This window comes from Rhamphochromis longiceps, linkage group LG15 (assembly GCF_057381845.1).
Source record: "Rhamphochromis longiceps isolate RC_006_pf linkage group LG15, R_longiceps_female_GT1.1, whole genome shotgun sequence".
Classification (NCBI taxonomy): domain Eukaryota; kingdom Metazoa; phylum Chordata; class Actinopteri; order Cichliformes; family Cichlidae; genus Rhamphochromis; species Rhamphochromis longiceps.
This window is the reverse complement of record NC_140571.1, coordinates 14,960,968-14,972,344: the sequence shown is the minus strand read 5'-3', so window position 1 is coordinate 14,972,344 and position 11,377 is coordinate 14,960,968. Positions and strand designations below refer to the sequence as shown.

General features: G+C 39.3%; 1 protein-coding gene across 1 annotated transcript; it reads right to left on the bottom strand.

Moving 5' to 3' along the window:
* Window positions 1–1,734: 1,734 nt before the first annotated feature.
* On the bottom strand, window positions 1,735–10,141 carry slc35f6 (solute carrier family 35 member F6). Its single transcript, XM_085382939.1, has 6 exons — window positions 9,932–10,141; window positions 6,286–6,358; window positions 4,782–4,953; window positions 4,490–4,705; window positions 4,221–4,331; window positions 1,735–3,200 (listed from the first exon to the last, which is right to left on the bottom strand). Exons 1-6 carry the CDS (start codon window positions 10,006–10,008, stop codon window positions 2,716–2,718), a joined length of 1,134 nt encoding a protein of 377 aa, XP_085239065.1. The 5' UTR covers window positions 10,009–10,141; the 3' UTR covers window positions 1,735–2,715.
* Between the last annotated feature and the right edge of the window lie 1,236 nt (window positions 10,142–11,377).

Sequence of the window (11,377 nt, the reverse complement as noted above, 5' to 3'; positions counted from 1 at the left end):
TATCGCTTCTACATTCAAATGATGGGGTTTTATACTTAAAATTGTGCTCTTGAGCTTTTGGACTAGAATGAATATAATAGAATATAATTAAAAAATTCTCAAAGTCAAAGATCTATTTCTACCTGTTTTGTTACATGAATGCACCTTCATTTAACAATGAATAGAGCCTCTCTTTGCTCTTTAATGAGCCCAGTTTCTTGGTTTCGCTCCACATGATGTTAGATTCTGCTCCTCGTTGGAACGATCGTGATCACCTCCGTTCTCCTGATTTGTCAGCTCAGTTCTGGATTCAGAGCTGCTGACTGTGGAGGGCACTGTTGTCCACTGGACTACTTTTTATGTCATGAAAACTTTTCAGGAAACTTTGGTTAATCGCATGATTGAAGCTAGATACTCCTTTAAAAAAAGCGAGCATGTATAAAGTTGTTTTTGTTTTAAAGTTTCTCTAAATTTTTATGTTATTTTGGTTACAACAAATAAAAAACAGAAAAATAAAATTTACTTAAATAAATCAAAGTAATCAATCATTTTATATTTTTCAAAAATGAACACCTGTCGTCTATTAAACAAAACCTACAATAACATTATCTTGTTCTTCGTGTGTTCACATGGATAATTACCACGTGTCAATGTGCATGTGGTCTGTTAACACATTTTCCTTCTTCCTGTTCCGCTACACATACAAAGATCTCTGGGGGGGTTTTCAGTTTAACCTCTGACCTCTCGTGGAAGGGCTGTTGACTTGACTCAGGAAGTGAAAGCAGGTGTCAGCTGCTGGTGTTGGTGTGATTAAAGCTTTTTAATGATGCATTTTTCTAAACTTGAGGGTTAGATTTTGAACAGTATTCCCTATACTCTTTCACTATATTATCTTAAACAGGAGTTACTCAGCTGCTTGTTATGGGTCAGTAAGAAACTGGTGTTTTATTGTTTATTGTACATGATCATTAGTGCCGTTTTCTCTAATAGCAAATTTATGATTGAAACGGGAAAAAAATCTGGAATTAGCTTCTGGGTCTGAAAAACTCATAAGGAATAGGCTTAAATTTGGGCAACTCCTCTGATTCTAGAAACAAGTCCAGTTTATAGTCATCTGTCGAATCTATGACTTCAGGAAAAAGATTCCTGGTAAGTTTATGGGCTCAGTCCCTAGTTTAAAGCTTTATTCAATATATGGTGATGTTCAGTTTGCAATGACCTAGCCACCTGCTCAATGGATGCCCTTCTCCTACCTTCCTGCACTGTCTGTAGCCAAGAGAGGCAAGTAACTCTTCCCTCAACACCGCTACTGTCCCTTTACCCATCAAAACGGCCTCTTTCACCCATGTTCTTTAAAAAAAAAAAAAAAAAAAACCTGGTCCAACAACCTTGATAACTTCAGGCTCATTTCTAACTTTCAGTTTATCTCTAAAATCCTGAATCCCACAGTTTAAAAAAAAAAAAAAAAAGTTTATTTATTATTAGCTTTTTTTTTCCCCCCCCTCAGTTGGATTCACTTCCCGCTCATCACATCCACTTTCACAACATCGACATAGCGACACCCAAAACACTCAGTTTGAGGCTTCACGCGGTGATTTTATTAACATCCATGTTGGACATAAGAGTCTGTGCCTCAAGCCCACAGTCTGACTTCAACTGATTAAAAGAAAAGTAGCGAACCTTCACATCAGAAAGGCGGCTGCCTGTGAATAAAAGCGTGAATTGATAATAGTTCCCTTTTTCTTTTACTGAACATTACAGTCAGCACCTTGGATAACTAAACAGAGAAGTGGATTTACAATACAGAATACAAATCGATTGTACAGTCTTGACGTCTCCATCAGTACAAATAAAACTAAGAGAGGAACATAAAGACACTTCTTTTAAATTCAAAATTCAGAAAAGAACTAAAGTGAGGTGAGGAGAACGGGCATGCAGTTTGATTACGAAGGATATGTTAAACTAATGCCTCTGTAGTGTCGTCACAAGGGTGTGAATCATTTTGTCGCAATCAAACTGCGCAGTCAGCAAAATTATAAAACACTATGAGTGGCAAAAAAAAAAAAAAAGAAATGAGACACATGAGCGTGGTCCGTCATTCTTCAAAAAAGTCAAAGTGATGCTGACAGTATATTTTGGATGAAGATGTGGCTTAGCGTTTTGGCACTGAAAGTTCCATTTTCAAAGACAAACATATTTAAAAGGGTCGGGAAAAAATGCTGACATTGTTATGTAAAAACAATTAAAAGCCAGTTATAAAAAAAATTAAAATAATCCCTTAAAATCTATCTCAGGCCACTCTTTCTAAGCACTGGCCGCGTTGATTGAAAAATTGCACACTTTGTAAAATAAACATGTTCAGTGTCTTACAGAATGTTAGATGAGGAGATTAATAAGACAGAAGCAGATGTCATGATGTTGTGTAACTATGGAAGTTATATACAAGACAGTTTCTCAGCTTGGAAGTTGGGATTGGACAGAACCAGCGTTTCCTCCTGTTCTAGAAGTATTAATCATCTCAGCTTAATCTTGAAAAGAAACAAACATATTTTTCTACAAAATGTCAACATTTTTATTTTTAATATGCTTTTCACACTCTCACCTGTTACAGCATTGTGTACCAGTTTAAATCTGAGATGTGAACACCTGATTTTTTTAAAGTAAACTGACACCAGTGTCTCTGGCAGACCGTCCACTAAACCGGGACTCTGTCTGTGCCGAGTGTGTCCCCAAGTTTTAGCTGTTGTCACCAGTCTGCACCTGGCCGTCATTCAGCAGTCTCTCTCTTTCTCCAGAGCCGCCCTCCTCTTCGTTCGCGAACCTAGCGCAGCACGGTATTCTGGCCAGCAGGGGGCGGTGCAGTCCGTTGTAGAGCGCGGTACCCACCAGCAGCACCAAGAAGCCCAAAACCTGCAGTCCGTGAAAGTGCTCCCAGCCCAATGCCAAGCTCACCACCCAGATGACCAGCGTACGCAGGCTGTCCAGCACCATACGGGTGGTGGCGCTGATCTCTTTAGTTACGCTGATCCCCGCAAAGTTGAAAAAGGCGATGCTGACTGTGTTGCCGAGCAGAGCCAGCAAGATGAGAGGCTGGTGGCCGATCTGACAGAAGGCATCCAGCGCGTCCTCCAGGACGTGCCGAGGGTTGTTGGCGAAGTTTCCAACAGGGATGAAGTACATGGGGATGAGCAGCAGCGACAGGACAAAGAAGCCAAAGAAACCTGGAAACAAATATTTTGAAAAAGAAATGTAAGTGTAAAGCCAAAACAATGAGTTTAAACACGCTAACGTGCGCCAATCTGAGAAAAGCAGGATCTGGTGATAAACTGCTTTTCATACTGTGCCTGAAACAATTCACAGTAGAAGAAATATATTGTTATCCACTATTTATGTAAAAATATTGATTAATGCTGCTGTGTAACCATGTATGAAGTTTGTGCCCTCTACACTCTTAAAAAGGGTCTGTTAAAAAATACATAATGCACTGTTACATGTGTAACAAGATTGCAAAAAGAACCTTTCCTTGTAATTTTTAACAGGTGAAAGCTTAAAAATATTAAAACAACTTTGTGGTCTCAAATCTGATGCAGCACTTGTGCTAAATTGTAACAAATGATACATTACACAGCAGTATAAATGCTAGGTTAGGCCACACTGCCTGTTGTGTAGCTGAGTTTCTGAAATATAAGTTACGGTCCCACAAAGGTTAGGTCTGTGTGCACGTCTCTGTCAGGACAGTGAGCGAAGACTTTTTTTTTTTTTTTTTTAAACCCACGACATAGGTACTCCTGTGCAGTCCTCCAAAATCCCAACTGTGCAGATGACGTATGGATCTGCTGAATGCAGAGTTCACCGGGAACGGAAGAACCGCAAAACAGAAAAAAACCCCAGCATGAACAGCACAGACACTTGATTGTTTTTAGCACTCAGTTTCACTTCAGCTCTTTGTATGTTATAACATCGCCCTTCTCCACGGCTGACAAACCAGCAACAGCACACCACAGACCTACTTTTGACACTGCCTTCATCTGACAACATAGGTCTATTCTAGATGTTTGTATGAGGTATAAGACCTTTGCCCATCTCATTATTGACATTCAGTAAATACTGAGAATTCAGGAATGTAATCGTTTTTGTAGGTTTGTGGTTTGAGAGGATACACATCCACTCTAAAAAAGTTCATCTCCAGCAGTAGAGATCTGATGTTGTAAGCTGGACAAAGCTCCTTATAACTGTCGTACCTTCAGTTCCAACAGCTCGGAGGGGATGAACGTCATGTGTGTAGACAAACTTTTCCTCGAGGACCATCTGCACTGACACAATGATCTGAGCCATGATGATCAGAAGATCTCCTGCAGTCAGACAAAAAACAAAAACAAAGCAAAACTGTGAGGGTTTTTTTACTGAAACACTTTGCGATCCAATCATATCAAACAAACAAATAAACAAATCAGATCCATATCAAGAGTTTAAAAAAAAAAAAGACCCCAAAGAAAACAAAACATCTTACCAGTGATCACATCACTGAGTTTGTGTGAGCTGTCTTTGTTTCCGCTGATGAAGTCAGCCAGGCCCACTATCACCAGCCCCAGAATGGTGATAAAAATGCCGATCCACTGATTAGGTGCCAGGCGACGCCCCAAAAATGCCACAGAAAGTAGACCGGTGAAGATGATGACAGCTCCACGGAGCATCTGGAAACTTGAGGCGCTCGTCATGTTGAGAGCTGTGAAACAAAACGGTTTTAACAAGACGGAAGAGAAGGGTCTGGTGACCTGTAAAAAGATTCTGTGGACACTTACCAACATACATGATGGAGGTGGCCATCATGTCGCACATGGCAGGAGGGAAGAAGAGGAAGGGGTTGAAGCTCTGGCCACGATTTACCCTGGGTTCTGGTCGACGTTTGTCGTGGCAAATTAAGATGTAGAAAGCTGCGAGACAGCAGAACTCGCCCAGAAACATCCCCACCGCCTGGACAGTGAGAGAGACAGACAGAATGAATTATTCCAGTTATTCCGCAAAGAAAACTAAAGACACTCACGAGTTACTGTATTAATCCAGATGTATCTTTCTGTTTTCAAAAGTTTTCTGATGAATCTTAAAAGGTTTGCAGCAGTTTTCACTTGCTTGACCTCCCAAAACATACACCTGGGTTTTTCTGTATGGAGATCATTTCTGGCACCTTCTTTTGGAGTTTTAGCAGAACCGAAACAAGAATAAAAATGTAAATCCTCTTCATTAGATTTAAAAAACAAGCAAAAAAATAGCAACAGTTCGCTTAGTTTACACTTCATTCACTCAAAAAGAATGGACATGTTTCTTTATCAAAGAAAAACCACCAAAAATGTAAAAAGTTCAGTGAAATGAAGTCAGGCCTCAGTTGCACAGCTCTAGAGACCTGTCTGCAACATTCCCCAAGTGCTTGGTTAGCAGATTCTGGAAGCTGAAGGAGAATGTTACACCAAAAACAGCGGTTGCCTTTCATTTGAATGGAAGACAACTCATCTGCAAATACTCGCCTGAGCTGTACTAACACCAGAAAAATTACTATGCAAACCAGAAACTTAGACGTTATCACTGCAACCGATGCATTTCAGGATGCAGTGTCCATTTTTAGTTTGCATCATGCTTTTCATAGTGTCGCTACCGCAGTTTGCAAATGTGTGCAGACAAGTCGGCATCTTCCATGCAAACTGTTAGAGACTTACATAATCACAAAGAGGTTTTGAGTTTAAAGATACAGCTGTGACATGTAGGTGAAGCTTTTTCACTTGACAGACAAAAAAAAAAAAACAATTTAAAATGTTTAATTTCTCTGCATATATGAAATAAATATGTTAATATGGGGGCGACCGTGGCTCAGGGGATTGGGAAGCTCATCTGTAACCGGAAGGTTGCCGGTTCGATCCCCCTGCTCTCTCTGTCCTGGTCGTTGTGTCCTTGGGCAAGACACTTTACCCTACTGTCTACTGGTGTTGGCCAGAGGGGCCAATGACGCGATATGGCAGCCTCGCTTCTGTCAGTCTGCCCCAGGGCAGCTGTGGCTACAACTGTAGCTGCCTCCACCAGTGTGTGAATGTGAGAGTGAATGAATAGTGGAATTGTAAAGCGCTTTGGGTGCCTAGAAAAGCGCTATATAAATTCAATCCATTATTATTATTATTATTATTATTATTATTATTATAATAAATACAAATTGGAAAGATTTTCTTTAATTTAAAATAAGAACCAAGACATTATGAAAAAACTTTAACTGAGATCAAAGTGCTGAGCTCAGCTGTCACTAAGAGTTTATTACCATACCTGTAGAAATGGGTGAGAGAATGGACGCTCTGGTTCCTCCTGGCAACCCTTCGCATTGAACATATCAGCCCATCTGCCACAGAAAAAAAAAAACAACCCCAAACATGATTATTACAGCTTAATTATAGATTTTTAAAACAATAAAATATATAGTCAGAAATAACACATAAGAAACAGAGGGGTTTTTTAAGAGAAAATTAAAAATACATTTTCTTGTTTAGTATTCCTTCACATTATGCCAGGTTTTGGTTTGAACATGTGGTGATGAAATAATTCCACTTCACCTACAGGTCACTTGTTTCACTGCCTGCTGACATGAAGAACGGCGACAGAATGATTGAATGACGTGTCTTTTCACTCGTGAAGTTAATGAGTGCTTAAGTCTGCATAAACCTTTATTTTTTTACTGTCTGACAGCATGACTGGCATGTGAGCGTCCCGGTGACAGCGCGAAGCAGGACTGTGGTCTTTAAAAGTGACGACACAGCACTTTCTTGAAAACTCTGAGCTCATCAATACGCAAAGGAAACTTGAGTGGATCTGTCTGCTCATCTAAATCTGCTCTTGCTTTTCCTGTTATTTAAGGTTGGTGTGCTTTGGATTAAATATCTTTACATGGTGGGTAGATGGAAGTTGCACGAAAACTATCATCCTCCGAGCTGTAACTGATCCGAGTTGTGGGGCTTTTAAGGCAGCGAGGCAGCACAGAGATGCTGCTGGTTTCAGGTGAATGTTGTGAAATTTGACCAGGTAGTTGTCGAGTTGTCTCTTAAGTAACACTACATGACCCGTTTTGTTTGACACAAACTGCAATTAGCAGCAGAACTGAGATGTGTTCAGCTGACAAAACCCACAAAAGGACAAAGAAGTGCGTGTCAGGAAGCAGAGAGCTGATGTCCCAGAATATTGGAGAAGTTGAAAAAGCTGAATCTTTTGTTTCACTGAGATGACAAACCTCTTCCTATCATGACAGCAAAAGAGATCCTAAATGCAGTCAGCACTCATTATGATAATCTAGTCACCTAAGCTAAATTACCAACAATCACTGATTCTGAAACGTGCACGTTTTTATTTCACCCTGTGACGCCAAGTATGTTATATTTGATACACCTGTTTTTGATGATGACTTCCAACATTTTCAGTGTGATTTTTTCCCCCTAATAAATTGACATACACAAACAGTATACTACTGCGAGCACCATTAATAAAATACACAAAAATGCCGGATGTAGCAAAAATTATAAAAATGAACATTTATTTTTTAATTTGTTAAAATAAAACAGAATTTTACAGCAATTATTCAGTGTTTCGGGATAAACATGGTTAATTATGATTGGATTTTGAGCAAAAAGGTCAATTTAAAGACATCTATAAATTGGTTAATTGTCTTTACTGGACAAAAAATATATCTGGTGATTTAATTATTTAGCAGCCAGTGGGTGACTCAGCAGGTTGTGGCAGTCCTGATAAAAAGACTGCAACATTAAGTTGATTTATTTGAAAGAGTCGAGGTTTTCTGTTTCAGCAAATGTTCTCTTTGTCCTCAGTGGCACGTAGAGTCCCACAGGGTTTGATTTCAGGCCCACTTGTGCTTTCTTTACATCATTCCCCTCTCACTCAACTGGTTGAAGTAGATGGCTCCCCTCCCAAGCCAAGAACTACGAGTTTTCTCCCTATTAAAAGGGAGTTTTTACTTCCCATATTTTCCAAGTGCTTGATCATAGGGGGTTGTCTGATTTTTGGGGTTTCTTTATAATATTTTATCAACTGTACCTTACAATATCACGACAACATCTCGAGTTGTTGTGGATTAGAGCTATATGAATAAAATTGAAACAATCTGAATTGAATCTGTGGACATATTACTTTTATCTCCTGTATACGTTTTAATGTTTAAGCAGACAAGGAGGACACGTTATCTAAAAATGAAGAGTGATCTCTAAACAGTCAAAAGCAAATAATGTCATGCAGTTGCATTTCTTAGATAAATCTTTGCATCCTGTCGAGAGCTGCTTTTCAGTAGCAGTAGTAGATATTTTTTACAAAGCTTCTCAAGTCACATAAAACCTTTATTAACCCAACTTTGATTATCAAATTAGGAAAATTGATTTCCATCATCCAGCATTCAGTTTTTCTTTTTAAATATAGAAAAGCGTATGGACTGCTGAATGATGGAAATCAGACCAACAACAAGAGTGCAGACAGCAGCTGCTAAATGTTTAGCTAAAATACGCAGAATTATGGTTTCTGGACAATTTTCCATTCTATACCACTTCCACAGTATGGAGGTCAAAACTCTAGCCACACTTACATATACAACTTTCCCGCTAAACCAGTGGATTTCAGATTGTGGGCTTCATCTGGATGAACATATAACATATTAAAAAACATTTATTTTTGGTGGGGGTTGCTGGGCATTTGCTGATGTGGCTACAGACTAAAAGATCTTGCAGTTTTAAAATATTTAAGAAGCATTTTTTATTGTTTTCTGATATTTTAAAAACCAGCTAGGATCAAAAACAATAACAGGTTGCAAATATAAATATATGATAGTCTAGTTTTAACTACATTTAGTGATAAAGCCACAGCTGCAGTGCTCCTTGGTTACAGTGGCAGATAAAGCATTTGCATTGTTTTCAAATGCTTTCGGGTTTTGTCATGTGATAAACACTGTCTGTCTGATGATAAGCAAGTGAAATACTGATACCTCACATCTAAAAGTTTTTCTACAAGAGTTGACTGTAATGTTAATGTACTGATATCTAGTATTATTTAAAACAAATGTAATGTTAATACTCTGTATTTCAAATGAATCATGAATTATTTACTTCATCAGCAGGAACCAAAAGAGACTACTCTAAGGAGCTTGGAAAGAAAAGTGTCTGGACTTCTTTAAGTTGCTTGAGGTTGAGGTTCTTGAAGTTGCTTCAAGCAACTTAAAGAAGTCCAGACGGTTTTCTTTCCAAGCTCCTTAGACTACGATGACCTGGATGACTGAGAACCTTCACAGACATACAAAAGAGACTACATACCACCCAAGGAAAAATACAATTAAATAAACACCAGAGAGTGCAGCTGCTCAGCAGGTTTTCTGTGTATCATATGTATCATGCAGTTTCTGCTGAAACAACATGAACCAAATGCAAGAAACACGTGTAAATCAAAGACATAATAGACCAAAGTTATTTTTATGTGACGACGTTATTTTTATGTCTCGATGAATTAAATGAGTTGAACTGCTTTTTATTCCCCTTTTTGAAGCAGACAGAAGCCCGACCTTTACTTGGAAAGGAAATAAGTGATCTCACCGTCCCCCCACAGTTTAGTTTCACATGAAAACAGGAAAGTCTAGTTATAATTCAAACTCACAGCTTGATAAATATGTTAATGTTAGCCGCTTACAAGCTAACAAGGAAACGAGACGCTATTGTTACTAGCTAACGGGGTAGCTCTACGTTAACAATCTGTAAGAAAATGCAATAAACGAACTACATTTATTAACTTCTCTAAACAATTAACTGGGCACCACCACCCTTCAAATTTTATGTTAAATCTGTAGTTCAGGTCGGTTCCTGGGTCCAAGCTCCAGCTACAGTAACTGTAGACACACGACAGGGTAGGGAAAAACATAATTAAATCTACTCACTTGGCCGACAGCGTGTTGATGGAGCCGGTTGTAAGCATTAGTCCCGCGAGGAACAGCTGGTATTTTGTCCAAGCCATGATGGACGATGGATGGACCGGGACGAGCAGGAAACGGACACCACCGAGCTGTGTTTTGGTGAAATACACCGCTGTTGTTTACCCGCTCCGCTTGATCTACTCTGCCCAGCCACGCTCTATGAACGTCACATGACAGCTCATCGTCAGCTGACCGCCGAGAGTTATAGCTGTGTTACCTTCAGGACTCGTCGGAAATTACGCAACCCATTTCTTTTGATGATGAAAAATGAAAGTGAAAAGGCCTACTTTAAGAGTTTGAGATGGTTCAGTGGATGTATAAATGAAGCACAAATGGGATCCCCTTAAACAGATTTTTAGTTTTAGTATTGTTATTTTCCTCTGAATAATCAATTCTGTCCCTAGTTATCTAATATAAATTAAGTAAGTCAGCCGCAACCAACCAACGACATGACGTCACGTTCCCTACAGACAGAAGATGGCGCTAAACATGTTTTTTTGAAACGTTAAGCACTTATTTCTTAAATCTGGCTTCACAGAGAGTGTTAACTCTATGTCAGTTTTTGAGAGCAGGGTTCAATGGTGTAAATTAACCTTTATATGTGTAGCGTTTCATGTCCCTTTAAAGGCAACTGGACAAGTGGAGGACAAAAGAATTGGCAGGCCCAAAACACAAAACAGAATCTGAAAGTCATAACGTTAAGAAAGGAGGAAAATTCTCCAGGAAAGACGTGACACAGGATCTGAGACATGTATCTGGACCATCAGTTGATTCGTGGTTTCAGTGGAAGGATGGCTGTCATTAAGCCATTAAACCTTGAGAAAAGGCTGAGGTATGCCAAATTAAACAAGAACTTAAGTGAAAATCAGTGGCAACTGGCCTAATGGAGTGATGAATCCAAATTAGATTTTTTTTGTTCAACTTGTTGTCAATATGTACAGAGTAGATCAGGAAAGATGTGTAACAGTAAACATCTACAGCCATCTCTTAAACACAGTGGGGGCTGCGTCATGGCTTGGGCTGCATTTCAGCTAGTGGTGTTGGAGATATTGTCAATTATGTACACAGAAAATGACTGTCAGGGTTTGATCCACCATGCAACATCTGAAAAACATCTGATTGGCCACAGCTTCATTTTTCAGCCTGACAGTGGTCCCCAAAACACTGCCAGTGCAGTAGAAGCATGCCTTGATAGAAAAACACACAGCGCAACATTGTATCAGTCGTGAACTGGCCTCCTCAGAGCACTGTGGGATCATCTTGACAGAGAATGAAACAAAAAGCAGCCAGCATCCAAAAAAGAGCTTTGAATTTCCTTCAAGAAACATGGAGAACTATTCCTGAAGACTACTGAAGAAATTAGATGAAAGTTTCTTAAAAGAGCTCGAGCTAGGTTGAGAAAAAAGAAAG

Coding starts and splice junctions, on each gene's coding strand:
- slc35f6 (XM_085382939.1), bottom strand. CDS start 10,008: ATGGCTTGGACAAAATACCAGCTGTTCCTCGCGGGACTAATGCTTACA. Junction 4,954..6,285: donor TCTCTCACCCATTTCTACAG/GTATGGTAATAA, acceptor CTCACTGTCCAG/GCGGTGGGGATGTTTCTGGG. Junction 4,706..4,781: donor CACCTCCATCATGTATGTTG/GTAAGTGTCCAC, acceptor TTTGTTTCACAG/CTCTCAACATGACGAGCGCC.